The 23,647-nt window shown below is 39.2% G+C and overlaps 1 protein-coding gene across 1 annotated transcript; it reads left to right on the top strand.

The window, feature by feature from the left end:
* On the top strand, positions 1–21,653 carry tinagl1 (tubulointerstitial nephritis antigen-like 1). The gene is made up of 12 exons (XM_079259056.1): positions 1–139; positions 2,772–3,082; positions 5,483–5,549; positions 9,604–9,696; positions 9,793–9,907; positions 12,279–12,405; positions 12,557–12,707; positions 12,795–12,981; positions 14,058–14,103; positions 15,057–15,180; positions 18,866–18,911; positions 19,072–21,653. Exons 2-12 carry the CDS (start codon positions 2,779–2,781, stop codon positions 19,237–19,239), a joined length of 1,428 nt encoding a protein of 475 aa, XP_079115182.1. The 5' UTR covers positions 1–139; positions 2,772–2,778; the 3' UTR covers positions 19,240–21,653.
* Positions 21,654–23,647: the final 1,994 nt, after the last annotated feature.

Raw genomic sequence — 23,647 nt, 5'->3', positions numbered from 1 at the left:
GAGAGTGTGAGGAACAGAGAAGGGACACTGACCTTTAAGACAGACTCTCTACCTGTGAATTACTTCCTGAGCAACGCTTTAGTCCATCTCTACACTTTTCTGGTGGATTACAAAACTAGGATTTTTCTCTCACATTAAGGTATGAACAGTTTTTGCTTTCTTTAGTTTTCAACAACGGCTCATTTTTTTATGGCATTCCAGGCAGGTGCCGGCTGAAAGTCATCGTGGCTCACTCTGTTCTCAAGTTACATTGAACATCTTTCTGAATTCAAGAAAACTGTTTGAAGTCCATCAAAACTTTTCTCTTTTGATCCTTTGCTTTAAATGATTACTTTATTACAAGATAGTCAAGCCTCAGCTGCTCCTACATATTTATCTTCTAGGTGTGGGATTTTGGAACAACAGTGTTTGAGGTAATATTGACCAAATATGAGCAAGAGACTACTGAGAGCTTTTCAGAAGGTTATTTGGTCCAGTGGCTGTGTGGCTTTTCCTCTTGTGTAACTATACAGAAACCACTGATCCCTTCACTCACCTGTTATAATGCAGGCCTCATTAGACGACTGAACATTAAAACAAATGCTTTCCACAATCCTACTGGTCTTTTCACAAGTAGAATGAACAGAACAGTCAAGGACTGTGTAACACAAAGGGAAAAGGAGTGAAATGGGCTTTCATGCAGATACCCTGAGCATTGAATTAATTTTTGGTGGGTGGAACTGTTTGAAGGTTCAGCAGTGCTAAGGAAAGTGAAAGAGCAGCATGTAGACACATGGAAATGAAAAGCTGGTGCACCCATGAAATTTGGCTCTTAGTCAGTAGTTTATATCCATGCAGGTAATTTTGTTAACTTGATGTCAATGTTTTTAGATTAATATTATCATTAAGATAGCTTGTTGGTTCTTTTTTCTTTTTTTTTTCCAATTGTTGCCATTCAGTTTAGTTTCTTTAAAAAAAGAACCCGTAGCGCTGCTGTTTAATGGAATCCGTGCCTAAACTAAATGTCGAAATGGTTTCCCATGAATTTAGTGTATTTTGCTTTGTGACTGTGGTCCTGAAGCTGTGATTCATAATCCGTACATCTCAACTCTGTGATGTTTGCATGATCATATATGAGTGTTGGCTTATGAGTGGGTGGTTACGAGAGGTCATCTGTCTTGTGGCTGCAGTGCAGGATCAGTAACTTGGCTGCAGCTGTCCTGAGCACTGATGGACCATATGGCAGCATGTGTGATACAAGCAAGACAAAAATGACCGTTTTATGCATTTAAAGCTCAAATATACATTATCATTAATTAGTATTAGTTATTTTATTTGAATGACTGAAGTTCACAAGGTATTTTAGTTTAAACATGGATTCAAATTAAGAGGCACTTCCTCAATGCATCAGAAAACTGCAACAAATGCTATTCAAAAGTTACATTCAAACAAAATGAACAATAACACTTGATGGTTTGTGTCTTAATTTACAAAAGCTAAGCTGCTCTGCATACAGAGGCTAAATATGAAGTACTTGATCATCCCTGACAGGTTGACCTAAAGGCCTCAGCAGCTCAGAGAGCAGCCTGGTGGGTGTTTTATTGCACTGCCGCTTATGTCTGCCACAACAAAACACTTGTTTAAAGGAGGGGACCTGCCCATCCCATGCTGCCATATGCTTTTGTGTGTGTGTGTGTGTGTGTGTGTGTGTGTGTGTGTGTGTGTGTGTTTGTGTGTGTGTATGTGTATGCGTGAGTGTGTGCAGTGTCTATGTGATTCAGCTAAAGGCGCAGTCATGCAAAAAACAGCACAGCAAAGATCTTTTCCGGAGCCTCACTTTATGTGCGGTGTTCATTGTGTGCAGAGATCTGATTGGATAATTAATTATGCTGTTTATGTAAGCAGCAGGCCAATTCCTCCTCTTGGTGGACTCTTCCATTCAGTAACATGCAACCCCAACACATACATACAATCCACTACTCACATGGGTGAATGTTTGAACTTTGTTAACCCAGAGATAGTGGCAACATACACACAGACAAGCACTGTATATGGATATTAAATGAATAATGTGACTGAAAATTTCTTATAAGCATATGAAGACATTTTTAAACCAACAATCTGTTAGTTAGACTTTTGGACTGCTTTTATATTTCTGCATTTCTATTCTATGTATTCTCTGTGTTTTATTTAGTGTATTTTATCATTTCACTTTCTCCATGACACTGTGAAAGGTGCTATATAAATGAACCTTTCTTACTTAATAACTTAGAGTTTAAATAAAAACACTCCTATACAGTGCTAACAGGGACTATAGTCTGGCATGACACCTGTGACGACCCCATCACTCGCCATTCAACACATTTTGAGCACACCAGGTTTCTGTCCTTGAAATGTTGTTTTCCTTCTCTTTCTTGCTGAGTGTATTTTCAGACTTAGCTGCAGTTTGTCTTGGCAACTTGAAAGGAAAGTTGGGAGAATAAGTTGACTATCTCCAAGGATCACACGGGTTTGTATTTGGACCATTAGTGGGAAGCTTTGCTGGAAGTTATCTTTAGTGTGTGTGCTTTACCAAACTTGTGCATCAGTGAATTACACAGCAGGAAGTGTGTGGAGTGTGTGGAACCTCCTCCCCTTTGATCCTGTTTAATATGAAGTATTTTCACATTTTTTCCTGAACACAGCAGACTTATGTGTTACATAACGTGCACCAAACAATCACATGAATTTAATAAAACAATCTTTATGTATGAATGATTTAATATTTGATCTCCTGTCTATTTCCTGAACAGACTGATCATGAGGCCCATCTACTTGACTGTGGCAGTGCTGTTCCTAGTGGTAGGAGAGGGAACGACAGACAGAATCCTGTTCAGAAGAGTCAAGAGGGAGCTTGCCAACCCGCTTCATGTTGGTGGCATCAGGGACCCATTTGGCTCCTACTGCCAGAGGAGAGGAGGCTGCTGTCCTGGCAGAGATGACCTGTGCACAGTACCTTACCTGGACACGATCTGCTACTGCGACTTGTTCTGCAACCGCACTGTCTCGGACTGCTGCCCTGACTTCTGGAGTCATTGTCTGGGTGTTCAACCACCTTACATTGGTATGAAGGACACAACACTTTGGATGGGAACTTAAAGACTGACAAAAGTTTTGTCCAGTTTTTAAAATATTTTGGGCAAAGAGCTGAATGACTGTAGTGGGAACTGCAGATTATTCTATCACTGTCTCAAAACAAAATAGCAGTGAAAATACAAACCCTCTCAAAGAGATGTGTAGTTGCTGCTGCTTTTTTATGATGCAGAATCTACCTCATTTCAGCACAAGTGCCCAACAAAGCCAAAATTTGTAGGTTAAAGCCCACAAACTATCAAAACACCCTGCTAGATTTTTGGATGAAACCTTTGTAGACAACACTCTTATTTATAAGAAATAACTTTACATTTTTGTTTTTTTGTTTTATTACGAGTTTTTTTACATAGGAAATTTTTACATCACAATAGTTACATTTAAAGAACATGCAGCCAAGGTTATTTGTAAACTTTAAAAACAAAGTTTTGAATTTTATTCTTAAATCCAAATCCCATAGAGTCACAGAAATGTCTTCATAAAGTGTTATGGTATTATTGATTGAATATAACACAGAAAAGAAAAACAGCCGTTACCTCTGGGTGTTAACTCATGTACCATGGTTGTAAGAACTACACATAATCATGTCACTATCCACCTCCTGCCTCCTTAAGACAACTTTATGGCTTGTAAATGGAAACACTTGAGATTGTGTTTGCACTGGTGTGGAAATGCTCGTATGAGTCGAATTTTACTCCTGCCAACAGTGGGGACTGTAGTTTAGAGGATATTTCTGTGGGTTGTATTTAATAGTAACTAAAAACATGGAGGAACGGTGGGTTTTGTTTGGGTTCAAACTTGACAAAAAGTGTCAATCAAAAGTTCCTTTTAACAGGTTAAAGTGGCTAAATATGTATTAAAACAACTTTTGTCTTAAGTTAGTCAAAGAATACAGATTAACTAAAGAATACCACGTATAAATATGGAGATACAATGTTTTCCTTCCTGACTGATACACTACAAAAAATTACAAGTGAAGGCATGAAAAAATTTTAAAAATAATTTATTCTCTTTGAGCTCCTTGATAATCTTCATACAGTCTATAAGTAGACATGGTTTAGCTATTTTACCACCAAATACTGTATAAACTGCTGGGGGACTCCCTTACACTTACAGTGCCCTTTTCTCAGTGCAGAGGTGTAAAATGTGCCAGTGAGAGTAAAGGCTTACACTACTTGAGAACAGTGCAGAGAACAGTAGGTTTCTTATTAACCAAGACAAGAAAGGAGGGGGTGGAAGCAGGCACCAATGGAGGTCGGGAGAAAGAATGTGGGCTATGTGGAAGGTGGGAGAGACAGACAATGGGAGGTAGATAGATGGGTCTATGCAGGTATGTCCTCCTTGGTTGACAAGGTAAAGGACTCGTGAGCGGCAACACACATGCATGTGAACATCCAGCCTGGGAGACAGATATGTCACAAAGAAAGTGACAGAGTTTGACAACAGTCTGTCACTCGGCATGTGGTGTCATTGTGCTAAATAAAAAGTGACAGTAACTGTTACTTTAAATCACATAATGTGTGTTGATCAGAGTTAAGTCTACTAACACTCCAACTGTATCATTGTGTAATCTGCTGCTTGTCGACACTTTGTAGTTAACTGAGTTATGACTAACTTGGCTAGACAGCTGTGAGGTGGACGATGGGTGTTGGAAGGCTTTGGCCATAAATCGTGTGTATCAGTTAAGGGCCTCACACCAACCCACTGTAAATTCTTAGCCAGCGCATGCCTCAAATTCCTCATGAAATTGACACTGACATCTTCTTCTACTGTAAATCAAGTGGTAAATAAACCTTATCATGAGTCTGTCGCCAAGTCAATGTAATTTTTACAGAGGCATGGTTCTACTGAAGTGGAAGAGGATAATGCTGTGTTGCTGCTATTATTTCATGGTTTATGCAAATGCTGAGATAACTTTAGTTCAGCTTTGCAGCTCTTTATACATATTTTGATGTTTATTCATTAAATCAGAAGGCTTTTGCATCTATGTGAATGAAGGTGATGAAGTGAAGTGTAAGCTAGTTAAAGCATGACCAGAGCCCAGGAAGCCTGGGAAGGGAGGAAAGAAGCTAACACCACATTCCTACGCTGGATTATTGGAGCTCAGAGCTCCTTAGACCTCACATAATCTGTGTTCATGTGTCTGTGTATCCCAGAAATACACACGTTAGTAACCATTAATAATTTTCATTGTGAGTCAGCGTAAGTATGTTTGTAGTGTTTGAAGTCTAAGTGTGGTACACATAAATCTTCATGTATGTATGTCTATATTTAAGGCTGTGCAAAGATTTCTCTGAGATTAGTGGTAGGATTATTTTTGTTTAGCCACATCAAGCCCATGTATATTAAACTACCCCTCTTTGTCTTTTCTCAGGTGTCTGTGAAAGAAATGGGAACAGGTTCTTTACAGGGCAAACATACAAAGACAACTGCAATTTATGGTATGTAAACCTTCTTTTTTTCATACATTTCTGCTTTGGCGATATAAATCCTGCACTTTACCATTAAATGTCCCCTTAAGTAGCTTAAAGTTTTAACATTTTCCCTCCTTACCTTCTGACTGATTTGTCTCCAATGGGCTCTAAATGAACTTGGGCTCATTGCTCAGTATGGATAATAATCAGGAGGAAAGTTATTTTCTTAAAAAGCCATTGCACCATCATCTTTTCTCCAAATTCCTTCCAGACTCATTGCACTGCTTGGTACTCTTAAAACCTGTGGGATTTGAATAGTTTGAAATTATGTTATGCTGGTTGCAAAATGTTTGTGCACAGCACGTGCTTCACATAAGAAACTCACTGGAGACTTATTTTTAAAGAAATATTTACCTTTTATATTTAAGTTTTTGAGAAAATATTTTTCTCATTCCATTAAACCTATGAACACACACTTCTCCATAAAATCACTGACCCTCTTCATCTGAACTTTTTGTATTCTCCTTACCATGTCTTTGTAAATTATTCTAAATATCTGTGAAAAAAGCACCATTATCAAAAAAAAAAAATCAAAGATTGGCTCATTTCCATTCAGCTACCTCAGTTTCAGTCCTCTGCTATAAATGCAAGCTCACTGTCATGGTGGTACAGCTTTACACAATGAGAGAACCAAAAAAATGCTTGTGTAAGTCTTTAAGGTGGAAACAAAGGACAACAGATTGGTAGCATGAGACATGTGAAAGAAACATTACACATATAAAAAGACATAAAAACAAAAAAAACCCAAAAATGTATTCATTTCAGTCCAATCCAACCATCAATCCATCCAAACATCCATCCCTCCAATTCAGGGTTGTGGGAAGATTGCGCTAAAAGGCGTAAAAGGCGGGGTACACCCTGAACAGGGGCTTGTTCTGATTTAATGTCAGTTATGCTTTTACAAAATTTCTAACTAAAGCAAAGTTTAGTAAACTTTGCATCATGATAAAAATGCAAGAACAAATGGCATTTACCTTTTTATCAATTCAAGGTATGTTCTATGTTTGAAACAATAGTCCAGAGTGATAACTCACCATTATGCTAACCAGCTTTGTTTGATGTTGACTTGGGCTCCATAAAAAAAATGCAGCGCTGGAGCTGATGAATTATACTGCAACCACATCTGGATAGAAATATCTGTATTTAATGTCTCAAATCTACTGAAATCAAAGTTTCACCATCTATATCCCAAACCAGTGGCTTTTCTGCATGGTTGCAGATAAGCAGATAAAAATGGAAAGGAATCCTGTCAAGGACTTTCACATCCTCCACTGACTGAGTAGTTCACTTTAATTTAGACAAAACCCTATTTCCTCTAATGTACAGAAAGGAGTCTGGATCTTGTAACACAAAGAGGCTCTGCTCTTGTTTTGAGTCCTCATGTAAATCCTTTTTGGTGCTCATTTATATTTTCTAGTTAGGTATTAATGAAGGACAGCTCTTAACTTTATTACATTGCAATGGAGTTACAAGTCTCTAAACTGGGCCATACACACCTGGAAAGCAGGGATCTCATTTTTTAATTAGGCTGGAATATCCCAAAAATTTCACACCATATTTTGGTTTTAGTTTGTATTCAAACTGCACCTAATTCAATCAGAGCAAAATTTCAGTGTGTCAGACCATGTATGAAAATGGTATTTTCATCTCAAAGCTGCCCTTTCACTGGCAAACAAACCCTTTACACACATATGCTCTCACATATGCATACAACACGCAGGTAATTTTTAAAAAAATGCACCACGTCTTTAGCAAAATAAGGTATTAGCACTTCCTTGTCCTACTCCCACTTTCTCCACTTATTACTCCTCCCAGCTCTACGTGGTGGAGAGACGGACTTTCGTTCTGAGTTGACAGACAGTTTTCTTTCGTTTCCCTCCAAAGTGTCTCATTAATGGTGACTGGGCCCCTGCATGCGCTCATCATTTCAGAAGCAAAAGAAGCCTTCCTTTTGTCTATCAAAAATAACACCTGCTTAAAAATATACTTCATTTTATTCTTTATTTGTTTCTTCTTTGCTGTACAGCTAAGATCTAAAAATCACTCATCTCTAGACACAACACAAACTGAACAAGCCAGAGAAATCCCAGCCATGCTTGTGTTTACTGTTGTGTGTGAAGATATACCACGTTATGTTGGCAACCTTTTGTTGCTTAATGGGATTTCGAGAATATGCCCTTTCCTGTCTGATATATATCTGCCCCAGAGGATCTAAACGTGGCACTGGCTGCCTGTACAAAGAATCTGGACACCCAAAAGGCGTAGCTATCTGCACTTTGATATGGTACTGTCTTCCCTCCCTGATAGACTGATTGGACAACAGCCAATGCTCACTTGGACTTTTGTAAGCTGTTGTAGATAAGCAGATATATGAAAACACACTTACAATTTTCTGCTGCCACTCATCTAGTCCAGCTGTGTGTGTATGTTCACTCTAAGAGTGTCAGTCCTAAACAGGGAGCATAATGGGGAAAGTTGAAAATGTTCTCCCACTGTCCCAGTGCACTTATTTTATTTGCACTCTCACTCCATCTCTATAAATCTGTTGTTAAGCTTGTCCCTGTGTGCCCAGTTCTGTGTGAATGTACTGCTGTTTTTGACCTCCTGGCATTGTGCTGCTGCTGCATACCTGTTCTCCAGCTGATGGGAGGAGGAGGGAAAGGTAATTGTTGTTTCCCCCTAATCAAAAGTATCCAAATGGTCCCACTGGGAGACTGAGCAGACACTCACTGGTAATAAATTTGCTGGTGTGCGTAAATTTATGAGAGATTTTGTGCCTGAACATTGTATTTACAGTTGTAAGTATGCAAATCCAAATTTTATGAAGCAGGTTTACAAATAACATTGGTTAACCAAGGTGCTGTACATGAAGAATAAAAAAAAAGACATACATAAAATGCTGCTCTATGTCTGAGACACCCAGCAGAAGAGATTACAGCAGGGACCCTCAATCCTGCAGGTTTTCCAAGTGTCCCTGCTGGAACACACCTGACTCATTCTCAGACAGGCTCTGCACATGTATGCTAAATACACATTTATTTGAATCAGGCGTGTTCAAATATGCCTGAGTACACTCAGAAAACCTGCAGGACACTGGCCCTAGAGGAGCAGGGATGAGGATCCCTGAAATACAGTCTAAGGAGTGATGCTGCGTGTAAACTTCTGTGTGACTAACAGTAAATTTGACTTCATCATTCCAGGAAGTTTTTAATGATCACCATGGGAAAGTATACTTCACATTAGATTTAAAATATTTTACTGCTAAGTTTGATGAATTTATGCACATGTGATGGAAACATGGCTCATTACTATCTCCATTAATGCACACTTCAGACAATGTTTTTGATTTAGCCAATTATTTATACACAGTTCTTCAATGTTATTTTAAAGAAACTATAATTAACTGGAAAGTTCACAACAAAGGACTTAGAATGCCTACTTTTTTATTCAAATAATTTTAAAGCTATATAACATCTGAATGCTGCTTTGCAAAGATGTGTCCAGGTTTTTCAAGATTTTAAATCATTGTAATGGACAACAGAACATTTTTTGAGAGTTAGAAAAAAAATTGGCATGTAATTGTTTAAATATCTCATTCCAAAATCTCCAAGATTTGACAGATGAAACATTTTTGTATATTCATACCAGTCAAATGTTTCAAATACTATTGTATGACTATATAAATGTGTGCAGAACCACTATTTCAGAATGACTCATCAGGAAGTAAATTACTTCAGAACATACCAATAATAGATGCCTGTGCGTCATTATTAATATCCTGCTGTCTTGTGACTAAAAATGGTTTGGTGCTGTGCAGGCTGATGCCTTTTTTTTACTTTTCCACTTACTGGCATTTTCTCTTGACTCATTTCTTAATTTTGAATTCCACTGCACACTGGTCTGACAGGGTCTTTGTGTTAGCTGTTGGCTTCAGTAGCAATATGGAAATTTAAGTTGTTGTGGTGCAGCTTCAATAACACTTAATCCTATTCATTTTTAATATTTGTTTTTTATCTCATAGCACGTGCGGTTCCACGGGCCGCTGGGAATGTGAACAAAATGCTTGTCTGATTGAGGCTGACATTATACATGCTGTCAACAGAGGGAACTATGGGTGAGAGACACAAACGTGGAATCATAAAATTGGTTGTATCCAAAGATTTACAGACATTTGTGGTTTCAAACATGTCTTTTTCTCATTCTGTTTTAGGTGGAAAGCAGATAACTACAGTCAGTTCTACGGCATGTCTTTAGATGAGGGCATCCGCTACCGTCTGGGCACACAGAGACCCTCGAGAACAATTATGAACATGAATGAGATACAGGTACAAGAGAGCCTTTATTCTTTGGAATCAATTCAGAGCCATAGTTAAAGTGTATCTTTGGGCAATTTCTGTAAAGTTTAAATAGAAACTTCATTTTTATCGTAGCCTTTGTCCTTTTAACAAATTTGTAGAGTGTGAGGCAATATTAATTGAAAATCTGTCAGAATTTTCCGTTATGTAGGTGTAACCTTCAAGTTTTCCTTTAAAATATTAGGTAAACAAACATTTGAAATTCAGCCACACAACGTATTATCATGTATTATTGCCAGGAAACTGGGATAAAAACCAAAAGAAACAGGACAACTAACAAAGAAAATCTAGGGAGAAACACTGAAAAAGTGGGACAGCTCTGATGAGGATCTGGCCATGAACAATAAAGACCAAGTATTATTTATTCTGAGGGAATTAACACTAAACTAGAAACAGCTGTAATATTCATCAACAGAGGCAAAGGCGCAAAATGAGAACAGGAAGTCAAAACAACAGCATACTCAACATGAATTAAAAGATAACCTCAAATTAAAATTAAAAATAGATTGACTAAATGCTCGAAACAGACATCTAAGATGAAATAAACCAAAAGCAGAAATGCAACCTGTAAGTCATGACAATATTGTCACATATGCTGTATGACATATGTTGTTCTTACTAAAGCTTTATTGAAGCAGTAGCTGAGGAGGGAATGAGTAATGGATACAATATGAAGCACTTTGGGTGCTTTGAAAAATGCTACTGTGGTTGGCATGCCACTGCATGGTTTGCGTAATGTTTTTCTGTTCTCAGTTAGATGCACACTGTGCTCGCCACCTACAATTTCAAACACCCAAGATGGCGGTCTAAAACGTGCACTATATTGTAACATGTGAGGCAAGGAAATGTGTGTGGAGGGGGATGTGGGAAGGGGAGGCGGAGGAGGAGTTTTAGAAACAGGTGAGAATTGTTGCAGCTAAATTGTTACATTTGATTTCTTTACAAATCCTGCATACTTCCTGCGAATCAGAGAGGTGTGATAGAAGACATAGGTTTAAAACCTATTACAAGCGAGCTTTTATCAAAACATTTTTCACTCAGTTATGGTGGCTTGTTGGTCGGTGATAGCAGCTCAGTCTTCAACCTCACCCTGCTGATTGACTATATCTTTGTTTACATTTCACTCAGACAGATTACATAAGACGGAACCAAAACATCAGATGGAGAAGATGGGGGGTGGGATGGTGGTTGTTAGGAAAATAAAGAGCAGCCTCCTCCTTAGTCTACGCCTCCCCTTCTCCACCTACCACCCATACATTCCCACCAAAAGGGCTCCTTCCTCTCCTGTCAGCATGTCCCTGCCTGTGCAACAAACATGATCACAGCCTATACAGAAATCCCCTTTCTCACCTTTCCTGTCTTGTTTGCAGACTGCTTTGCAAAAAATGGAAAACAGTGATTTTAAGGATAAATGTCAAAAGCACTGACTCAAACACATGCACCACCAAGCTCTTGGAGCATTTTGACTCATTCTTCACAGCAGGTGCTTTTTGGACTTTGGCCCTTCACAGCTACAAATCTTGGACCAGAAGCACATACCTCACTTATGCATCAGGTGGCCGTGCTCTGAATACCCCACCATTAATTACAGGAATGCAGCACAGGCAGCCAGAGTCCTTGTGAGAAAGAGGGAAGTCAGTTGTATAAAGGCATGTGTAGTGTTGTTACACATCACTGGAGGATTAGGTGAGCATCGCACCTCAAGTGTAGATTAATAGATGAGGCATGTGTGGCATCTGAGAACTGCCGTCAAATGAATGTGCTCTGGTCTGCCAGGAAGATGCAATCAAATGTACTCTGATGGAACTGAACATGGTTTCACAGACAGGATTGGGATCAAAGATTTTTGCATGACCTTGGGCAAAATAGTCCCTAATTGCCTTTTATAGAAATCGTCTCTGTTGAGTAGATTAGGAGACTTATGTAATTCATGCTGCCCACAAGTGTTGTAATTGCTGTCTTTTCACTCAGTGCCCAACTACAATACAAGTGACTGTGACCTCATCATACTTTTTTTTTTTTGCGTAGTCTCCAGTTACAGACAATAACAACTTGCAGAATGGATTTTATGATTTATGGACTTTTTCTTTTGCCTAAAGCGGGAAAGTGTGGCCTAAAATTATTAACCCCTTCTGTTAATAATTATAAGGGCAGACTGGAGTGCTATGGTAAAACAAGTGAAAAATAGCCAAAGTTATAAGATGTGAGAACAAAAAGGTCTCAACAATATACAGAATAGAAAAAGCCCAAATCAACTACAAGAAAGTAAATATAAGATTCATCCAAATTTGACTTGGACGCACAAAAGCTTATGTATATACACCCACTGTGTCTTTTACAGATGAACATTGATCCTCAGAGTGACCGCCTGCCACTCTACTTCAACTCAGCAGAAAAATGGCCTGGGAAGATTCATGAACCTCTGGATCAGGGCAACTGTGCTGCTTCCTGGGCTTTCTCAACTGCAGGTGGGTCCTAATAGGGGAGTACCTTGTAGATTTTCATCAAATATGAGACATGCAGGAAAAAAAATTCTCATCATGAACAACAACACTAGAGCCTTGTTCTAAAGTCTTCTCTGCTCCACTCCATCTTAATCTTATCTATACCGTTCTCTAGCTGTGGCATCAGACAGAATCTCCATCCAATCAATGGGTCACATGACTCCTCAGCTGTCCCCCCAAAACCTTATCTCCTGTGACACACGCAACCAGGGAGGCTGTGCTGGAGGACGCTTAGATGGAGCCTGGTGGTATCTCCGTCGTCGTGGGTAAGCGCTTCCTTTTTAACTGTGAAAATGACCTTTGTTGCATACAAATGTATGTCTGAAGAGTTACAGATTTCATCCGTTCAACAGAGTTGTGACAGAGGACTGTTACCCATACCAGCCTCCACAGCAATCACCAGCTGAGATAGGTCGCTGCATGATGCAGAGTCGCTCAGTTGGTCGAGGGAAGAGGCAAGCTACACAGCGCTGCCCCAATGCATACAACCATCACAACGATATCTACCAGTCTACTCCGCCTTACAGGCTCTCGTCTAATGTAAGCATTGCACAAAAAAAACACACTCATGGGCACCCAGACACAAAGATATAAATTAATTCATAAACATCTGCTGACATGCATCGTCATGCACACAGCTCCCCACATCAGTTAAGCAATCAACCGGCATAACAATTTGCAGTGAACCTGCAGTAAACATTGACTTAACATGAGCAACCATTGCATTTCCACTGCTTCTCATGCATTAGATGCAACCTACTTCACGTGTTGTACATGTTTTGCCTACGTTTAACATGCATACTTGACTTGGTCTGAATGATTATGAGAATGTAGAGGATTAAGGTGAACAAAAGTCTGTAAAAGGGTAAGAGAATCGGTTTATCTTTGGTTGTTTTAAGGACAGTTGATTTAAGATTGACTAGTTTGCTGTAAATAGAATTTAGAAATAGTATATAATATTAATAAATAATAAATGAATAAACTATTATGATCATTTGGAAGTATTAACCTTGAAATGTACTGGATAAACAAAGCAATAAGTAGTCTGATGCTCACTCACAACAGGTTTATTAAATTAGAATCAACCAGCTGACATAATTGTTAGAGTTTATCATATTATGATGGCAGTGCAGGCTTCCCAGTGAATGAAAGTAGAGTTTTTATTTGGACGGATGGATCTAAATTTAAATACTTCATCCCTCTCATCTCATCATTGTGAGATTACTCCTGTCCTTCTCATATTACCAACACTTGAACTGCCTCCAGGAGCTGTCTTTGTACACTGAGGAGTTCATCCTGACTAAGCTGCAGCTGACATGTTCTGTTGTGTTTTGTTTTGTTTTTTTTATCAGCAGACATCAATCAGCACTAAATGACAGCTAATGCTTCTCAGAATCATTACAGCTGACTGTTTTAGACTCTTGAGAGCCTGCGAAGTCAATAATGAAGGCATTAAGACCAGCAGGCCTTGCTGAACTCAACCTTGTTATCTGACTTTTAACGTCCTGGCTGGTCAGAGGGGTTGTTTTCATCCTCTTTATTTCACTGACATATAACGATCTGTCTGCGTTTCTCTCAGCTGCCTATAAATTGCTCCTGTTTAACTTCTCTCTTAGGAAAAGGAGATTATGAAGGAGATCATGGATAATGGCCCTGTGCAAGGTAAGATGATGCAGAACGTAAACACAATGAGCTTGTAAATATTATGAGTTCAACATTTGTTCCATAGTGAGTGGAAATTCTACCAAAATCTGAACAATTTTAAACTCTCTTGGGACACACAATTAAAACACATGCACCCTGAAGCTGTGTACGGACCCAATAACGTCATGTTTGACCCTCTGATCCTAATGTTTTTGTTCGAGGTTTCAACTCTGACCTCGTTCACCTGGTCTGAAATAACAGACTTTCATGTCAGTAGGGTTGAACTGACTTTCCTTTACTTTCCCGCCTCACTGTCTGGTGCTCATCTGGACCACTGTCAAGCACACTTCAACAGAGGAAATGTGTGTGTATGTCTGTGTGTGTAATGTGCGTGTGTGTCATTCATTTAATCTGTACCAGCTTCTTGTATTATTGTCCAGCTAAAAGAATCACTGGCTTTAGATCAAGTTTCTTTTATTTAATAGGAGATGTTTGGATGGATGTGAGTTTGTGTGTGTGTGTTAGTGTATGTTTGTGCTAGCGAGAGAGAGACTAAAAGAGCAAGAGAGAGAGAGGGAGAGTTGATCAGAGAGTGAATTCTCTATTCGGACAGCTTCCTCTTGATAGAAAGTTTTAAAGATTGACGTACTCTAAATCCACTTTTCCCTGTCTGAGAACATTGTGTGGGCCTCCAATCTTATCAACAATGTACAATAGTTCACAGTTCATGAATACACATGCACACACACACACACACATACATACCAAGTCTCTAATGTATGGGTGTGTGCAACTCAAGGGAAAATGTTGAATGCCTTTGATGAACTTGCTTAATCACTTTTAGATTAATCTGTTTTTGATAAGATTTTTATGCCCACACTAAAAATAGATCCGTATACTCTTACCGTATGTGTGTGTCTGTGTGTGTGTTAGCGACTTTGAACTTATACCTTGCTCGCTTGTTCTTGCAGCTATTATGGAGGTTCACGAGGACTTCTTTGTCTATAAGAATGGGATCTACAAACACACTGACGTCAGCTTTACCAAACCGCCGCAGTACCGCAAACATGGCACACACTCAGTCCGGATCACAGGGTAAGTTCTTGCTGTACAGTAACTGTTCACAACAAGTCTTTGCTTTCAAATAAACTGATTAGGCTCAACATAAACTTATTGGATTTTCAGGATGGATTTTAAGCCTTTGTGTTTAAGCTTGTAAGCTTGTTCTCCGTTGGAGTTATGGACAAGAAGGCCACATGCCAAATCCAACAAAAACTGAGCAATGTCCTGAGGAAAACATTTCCCTTTTAAAATAAAGCAAACAAAAGATTCATATGCCTATTTTCACTGCTTCTGCATTTACAGCACATCCTTAGGAGCATAAAAAAAGTACTTTCAAAGAATATATTGGGAGTTATGGAGTAGCTGCTAGTAATAGGTTTGATTCCAATCTTCACATACACGTGTGTTTTCACGAAGCCAAGAGGGAACATGTGAATAAGAGACAGACAATTGCTTTTGGAGACACACCTTGGCTCCACGCTTTCATCTACCCCAGACAGCACCCCCGCCCCCGTTTAGTAACTCTGGTGACCACAAATATGCAGGCAGGTAGACGGCTGACACACCTGGAATTGTTCACCCCCACCCTCTGTGTTGTGTTATTCCCAACTTCCTGTCATGAGCCATGAATGAGAGACAAGGAGGGAGAAATGCAATACTATGAGTCAGAGGAAGATGGATCACAATTTATTCAGAGTCGAAAGGTGCTGCTGTGGTAGGATTGATGAGAACTTAAATCAAAACTAATAACACACCCAGAAGAATTAAAAAAAAAAAAAAACGTTAGAGAGAAATAAGAGTAAACTGGTACAAGACTGGTAAGGAGGAAAAGAAATGAAGGAGTGCATTTCCTCCCACCCTGTTGTTTTTCCATCATCTCACTTGATCTGGTTGTCTGCCTCACTTCCCCTCTTTTTCTTCACTTCATGTCTCAATCAAAATACTCATAGACAATCCCCACACAGACAGACAAGTAGATGCTTGATGCTGTTTCATGAGGTGTATAATGAACTCCAAATAGCCAGGAGAAGCCCTGACTGATGTAATCTGTATTTTTTTTACATTTGACAGGGCATCTCTGTGGTTTATCAAGCTGGGTTTTGGAGATCTGCAGTTTGATGATGTGTTTCTGTTCACGTTTGTAAATTTAATCAAATTAAGCATTTTATAGTGAACTGATTTAAAGAAATAGTGTTTGGCAATATGTTGCCATCACTCTGTGACCTGATCCTGTCCTGAACAACTATTTAAAACAAGGGTGCCCAAGTCCGTGAAAGCTACCATCCTGCAACTTTTAGATGCATTCCTTCTCCAAAACAGCTCAATCTAATTAATTGCTCCTTACCAGGCTTGTAAACCGCACAATGAGGGAATTCAGCCATTTGATTCAGGTCTAAATGGCTAGTCATCGTTGGAGGCATAATTTACCAACTGCTTTTATTAGCTCTTTTTTTGTAAATCTTTTGCACGTCTGTTTCACAACACAACGGGCCTATTCAGCTGGGTCCCACGAGAGCTGCAGTCTGGAAGGCTTTCAGTGTATCCCTGCTCCAACAAACCTGAGTTATATTAAATGGATTCAAGAGCTTATGAAGCTCTGCACAATGACTCATTATTTTGAGTCATGTGTGTTGGAGCAGGGATACATGGAAAACCTGCAAGTCTATGTGGGACTCAGCTGAATAGCTTTGTTTCTTGCATAGATTGAGCTTAACTTTTTATTTGCTAGAACTCATTGTTAGGATCTCCACTTTACATGTCTCACAATGTTCCACTGGCCAAAAATGCTCACAAGGACTGGAAAGAGAATACTAGGAGGTACTTAACCATGGGCCTTTGCACTGGCTAATACTTTAAGTCAGTCTTTCCCAAACTGGAGGGTTTGACCACCATGGGACATTGCAAGATCATTTTAGTGACGAGCATTCGACCATGTCAAACTCACAGCGGACCGTTGGTGCTAGAATTGGTTTTATACCACAGATTATCTAATTACTACACTTGTTGGTAATAATTATTGTAGCTAATTCATTTATGATAGATGGCTCATTAAATCGCCTGCCATCTCTGAAAGCAACACAATTAACAGCTTTGTCCTTCAAGACAAACTTTTTACTAAAGGGAGAAGTGTGTTAGCAATGCAAAATGTGAGTTTTGGTGTCAAAGTCCAACAGAAGAACATTTAAAAGCATGCCAACAAGTTGTGTTGTATGCAGAGTGTGAGATGACACCAAGGACGTGGTGGACCCTGAGTTTTCCTGAATGTTTAGTTTCCTGCTGCTCGTCATGTTGTGAATCCTCATCTCTTGATGAGTAGCAGTGACACAGGTTGACACAGGGGAGGTGGTAGAGGGCCAGAGAGGGTGTGATGTTTTCACCTCCAACCTGATAGCCATAGACATCATGTTTACATAGGCCAAATCCCATAGCTGTGCGTTCCTTTAAGCCCAGGGCCTGGGAAAGTTTATGGAGAGAGCATTGAGGTCCACTGTGGTGGAAAGGGCATTGTCTGGGCTGCTGATCCTCACTGCTCTGGACAGAGAGAAGAGGATCAGTCCCCAGTTAAGAGGTCAGGGGTGGGATGAGGGCTGTTAGGCAAGGGAGGGGAGCATTGGCACAGTGGTATGCCCATCATTGTCACTAAGTGAGCAAGTGAGCTTATTTGGGGCTTGATAAGAGATCGAGAATAGTCCAATTCTGTCTAGTCCTGTTCATACCTAACTGTATACGACTATACAGGCAGATGATGACTGTAACTTCACACACATATATACACAGATGTGTATTGCTTGTCCCACAAACCTGTTTTGTTGTTTCCATGGTCTATTTCAGACTCCGAGTTGTTTAGGCAGCTGTTTAGAAAAGTGTATTTCTTCTCGCTGTGACGTCTGGCTCCACTTAAAGAAACAATGAGTTTACTTGCTGACGGAAGGCTGGCTCTACATGTCAGTATTGTCGTGGCAGGCTACCGAGTTGACAGAGATTGAGACCATCCAGTCTATTTCCCAACATTCCTTTTGCTTATAAAAAGATAACAAGCAATTGGGCACCGGGAGTCTCCTGGGCCTGGCGTGCAAAAACAGGATGGGAATTGGCTTTGGGAAAAAGTTTTGATCATGACGAGCAGAGGCAGCAGAGACTGGCAGCAGCTAAGCTAGTACCAAAGTGTGTGGCATGATGGGAATTTATGAGCATTTGCCAAGATTTCATGAGAACAAATTTGTTGGCAAGTGAGAAGATTGAAGATAAAGTTCATTTTCAATTGTGTTTGTGTGTCTCTTAAGAAATGTTTTGTCCTGTGCTGGTTTTGGTGGACTGAGGTGTTGTTCACTTCCAAGTAACCTATCCTATCCTTCCTGCTTCATGTCTAGAGGGAGGAAATGTCGAAGGAATGGGGAATTCCGTGTTCTTTGGTTTTGGAATGATGTAGGAGTGCAACAAAGCAGTGTCCAGCCATAAATACTTCTATTTCAGGATGTTGTTAAAAAGATGAAAGCAGTTTTCTGGCACCTCAACACTACTTCTTGCCTCTGTTCTTTGTTAATAATGCTAAGCTTATCTGAGGTGAAAACATTCCTGATGTGTCAGACACGTTATCTTAAAAAAACATTACTTTCAAAATAAATGCAGCTCTGTTATAAGAAATATATTTGTTGTACTTATCTTTTTAGTCCAACCTAATCATTTTGATTCACTGTCATCTCTGCTTTGTGCACAGGTGGGGAGAAGAGAGAGACTATAACGGGGTAACAAGAAAATATTGGGTAAGTTTTTTTTTTGTTTTATTTTCTAATCCAACAAGACAATCATACAGCCCGCTAGTTCAGCTGCTGAGTTACAAAAACATAACACTGATTTCTCTTTTTTTGGGAGGTTACAATATGATGAAATAATTACATTTCTGTAATAATATTTTATTTCCAGATTGCTGCCAATTCCTGGGGAAAAACCTGGGGGGAGAACGGTTACTTCCGAATCGCTCGCGGGGACAATGAATGTGAGATTGAGGCCTTTGTGATTGGCGTGTGGGGCAGAATCACAATGGAGGACATGCACAATCATCATCACCATCATCGCCGCAGACAAATTTAAAGGCCTTGCAGATGTTAAAAAAGCCCATTGTGACTTTTGGTTTTGTCTCAACTTTGGTTATTTAACACAGAGAACAACCACACCGAGTCTCACTGCATCCCTTCACCATCAAGCTGCCTGGGATGGCCACAAGTCAACCTTTCTCATTTTACCTCTCGCTTCATTCTGGAAATCTGTATAACCCCCTTTCCCAGTTCAGCATCTCCACAACCTTATTTTCCTTATAAGCAAGGTTCATAGTTCCATACCCCCTTAAAAGAAAACTATGCTAAAGTTCTTTCACTTTGTCTTGTAATCAGGCACCTCAGGTACCAAGTGCTCCAAAGACCAGAATCCTCATAAAATCCTGAGAATGATATCTAATGAAACAAGTTCATGGAAAACATCAGTGATGATAAAGTGACAACTTCATTCTGACCCTTTTATTCTTGCTTTTAGTCTTTGCTTGCTCTAAGTCTATAATCCAGAGGAACCTGTGCACCAGATGGACAGCTTGGAAACGTTGAAATCCAAGAGCCAGATTATCAGACATCAAACCCTTTCAGAGAAACACACCCTGTTAAACGGTGTAACTTGATCATTTATGATAGATGACCTTACTGACGTGTATCTGACAGCTTTACAAAGGGCACTGTCTTTACCTGCTCCTCTCAGCTTAGACAGGACACTTGTAGAGTTTCTCAGACATTCCTGAAAAATGTAGTACGTAAGACTGGAAACATGGAGGTAATATGGTGAATAGTTACAAAAAGAGGCATTTTGATTTATGGCCTGTTTTCAACTTGTTTGTGCTGAAGCAGACACTGTCAGCAATAATAACATTAGTTACTCAAGTTACTCATGTATCATCTGTTGTTGGCTGCAGGTGAGAAAATAATCAAGAGGCCATAACAAGCAATGATAAAGTAAAAAAAAAAAAAAAAGCCATGCTGCCATTCTTGACCCCAACATTTAACGCTGCCACACTGATGTATTCAAAGGGTTAAAAAGTTTGTAATTCTTTAAAGAAACAGATCTGACCACTGTAAAAGAAAGTATGTCTTAATTTACTCTGTTCTGTGAATACTGTTACAGTTTGAGCTGAAGATGTTTTTTTTTGTTCCTGTTATATTATAAAGTTATATTTTACCGTGTGTTTTAAGACATTATTTGTAGAAAGATTCATAACACACTCCTCTTTTCCTCTCTGGGTTTCAAACAACAAGGACACAGAGAGGGATGATATTGCAGCAAAATTTCAGTCTGTGCCACAATATTTGTCTTTATGCATTTTATATGGAATAAACATGTAGAACAACTTCTACCTAACATGTACTCAAGTCACACAGGCTGCTCATGAGCTGTATTTTTATGTCTTTTATGTTGGTTCTATGAAAAAAAATCTTTTGAATATGTTCTTCAAGCCGTGTGCAGATCTTTGCTAGATTATCGCAGTGCTTTCAGATGTCTGGGCTTCCGTGTCTGCGTTTCAGCTGAGCCTAACTTGAAAAGGAAAGCTCAGTATGTTATTACCATGTATCTTAGATTACACCCTGGCCCGCTTCAGCAATGACTTCAAAAGGATTTTTCATTTTTCCGTCATCGTGCCTTCTGATCTTTAAGGTCTTTCTAGCGTTTCCTTCAGGCGTGACTAGGCAGACAGATACAAAGGCAAAAGAAATATCTGGATGGACAAGCAATGTGCAATGTAGTGCAGAAGCTAGAGATTACTGTAACAACCGATTCATGTCTCATGCAATGTTCCCAATCTTTGCTTTTATTGATGATGTAAGCAAAGGCAAGAATGAATGAGTCCTGCAACATGGGCTGCACAAGAGGTTTACAGTTACTAACACAACAATGAACAATGTGAAACTGAGCTCCTTGTCCTGAAGAGACATGCAGACGACTGTCAGTTTGTGCTTAACAGGAAAGGGGATTCCTTGCATCTGTATTTTCAAGCTGTCATGGCTTCTTTGCAACAAAAAGATGAACTGAACAGACATTAGTTGATAAATGTGCTTTACATAACTGTGTTGGAGTCCTCTGCTACTGGTCTGTAACAGGTTACTGAACTGGTGCAGAAACAAAAACAGCAGAAAAAAACTGGTAGGGAAGGAAAAAGACTTGACCAAAGTTGTGATTGTTTTTCCCTGACATCTTATTCTCAAAGAACACATCTTGCTCATATAACTTGTTTAGGTGCATTTATTAAGGTTGATTAATATTGAGCAAAATGAAATACATTAAATAACTTATAGCTTTCTTAAGTTGCTAAAGGAGATCTGGTCTGATAAAACTGACATGAAGTCTTAGACAGGACCAATTCTACCTTTTTTTTTTTTTTCTTTTTTACCAGGGATTCTCTTCAAATGTCAAACCAAAATGTTTTCTCTGACCACACAACCCAGAACCCCCTCAGGAGATGCAGCAGACATCCACTCATAAGTTGTGTATTGTGAACCACTTAATATTCACTCATGTGTAGGCGTTTATTTATGATAAGATGTGTAAATTATAAACTTTATTCTTCTTTGTTGTCTTGTGCAATGTTTCAACATCTGTCTCTTGTACTGTGTGCACTAAATGCAATACCACATTAGTGTTCGCTCACGCAATAAAGTCTTTCCAAAACCAGACTCATGTCACTGGCAGCTGAAATATCCATGTGATAAACTGAAACACAGAGAAGTGATCTGAAAGAAAACTGTGTGTGTGCGCGCGCGGATGTCAGCAGACATCATGAACCAGAGGGATGGGTGCGGGATGACCAGGCTGGCTGGGGGGGATGAGGACAGTTTTTACAAGGTCCTGCTGTGTCAGCGTCCTCTTCCATCACTGAGAGCAATAACCCAGCCCATCAGTCAGTAAAAGAGGGAAAGACAATGTATAACGGATTGTACACACACATGCCAGACTAGCTAATTGAGGCAAATTGCCGCTGGCTAAATCCATCAAAAGTTCATGAAAATATTTAAGTAAATATTTTACTTTGTGATTGTTTTTATATTTTTACTGCTTAAAACAGGATTTATAGATATAAATGATAAAATTTTATATAAATATGATTGTGTACATTGTGAAAATTTGAATAATTCATACTTAAACAATTACTCTGATGGAATTAACACCTCTGTCATTTGAAATCCACACAGATGTGATGTAATGTGTGATTTTACTGATGTTAATAGTTACCAACCAGTTCCCTCCCCTTTAGTCTGCTGTAGATACAAGGTGTGTGTCTGTGTTTTGAATGTCTGGGCTTCTGTGTGTCACTTTGAGTGAAAAATTGCCTTGAAAGTGACCGAAAAGCAGGTCTACAATTAACTATATTAGGGGAGTTGTCACACTATCAGCAGGATCTGTCAGTGAAGACAACCAGGTGTTCTCAGTTCTCACTGGCAGCAACAGACCTGCTGTTTTCTGCACAGACACTTAGAGGAGTGGCCTCTGACACGCATTCCTGTGTTGAATCACTCACCTATAAAATTATTTATTAAGCTGAGAGTGTCTGAATTTCGACCGGTCACCTTCTGTTCACATACCACTCTGATGTGTAATACAGCAATGTTTTCTGTAAGAGAAATTATAATTTAATCCTGAAGAATGTCTCCAGCTCTCTGTCAGTTTTAGCAGATTTCTAAGTCAGTACAAGACCTGCTGCGTAGCAACATTTAGAGATGAAACGCCTGATGTTTATCTTCCCGTGTATGACAAAGTGACAGAAGAAAAATGTATAAAAACTCACCACCGACTGTGACTTCTAATAATAAATTTAGCAGAATAATCTTTATTAGCAAAACCTGAAAACAACTGTGCACAGAAAAACGACATCCAGCTAAAAAAAAGAAACCTCACGCATCAAAATTTAAATATGATGCTGCAAAAAGGGGAGAAAGAAAGTTGGAGACTGTCGATTAAAGTTTCTATGTTCCCAGTTCCAACACACCGGATTCAGATTAATTGGATCCAACAGCTTTTCAATTTCAATGCAATTATTTATTAATCTGAATCAGGTGGGTAAAAAAAAACAGGAAGGCATCTGAAAACCTGCAAGACAGTGACACCTGATCACTGGAGCTGCACATCCCAGTTGAAGAGGATGGACATGATCAGATGCCACATCTCTATATCAAAATGAATCATTACACTTAAATGGTAGTCTGTTTCTTGAAACACTTTCTCACACACAGTTTATTGTGTTCAAATATTACTTACTCTCTTACTTTCTCATAGTTTGTTTAAGCCAGTGTGTGGACAGTTAAATTAATTTGAAAAAAAAAAAGGCCATAACCAGTCTTTTGTTGTAAAAAGTTCGTAATAAATGATTATTTAGTGGATACAAGCTGGAATAAAATGGGAAAAATTTGCAGCGTCATTAAGGCCTTACCAGGATGGATGATTTAGAGTGGGTTATGCAAGAATCTGG

Source organism: Telmatherina bonti (genome assembly GCF_933228915.1).
Source record: "Telmatherina bonti genome assembly, chromosome: 19".
Classification (NCBI taxonomy): Eukaryota; Metazoa; Chordata; class Actinopteri; order Atheriniformes; family Telmatherinidae; genus Telmatherina; species Telmatherina bonti.
The sequence above is the reverse complement of the archived record's forward strand: the minus strand, read 5'-3'. Positions and strand labels throughout refer to the sequence as shown.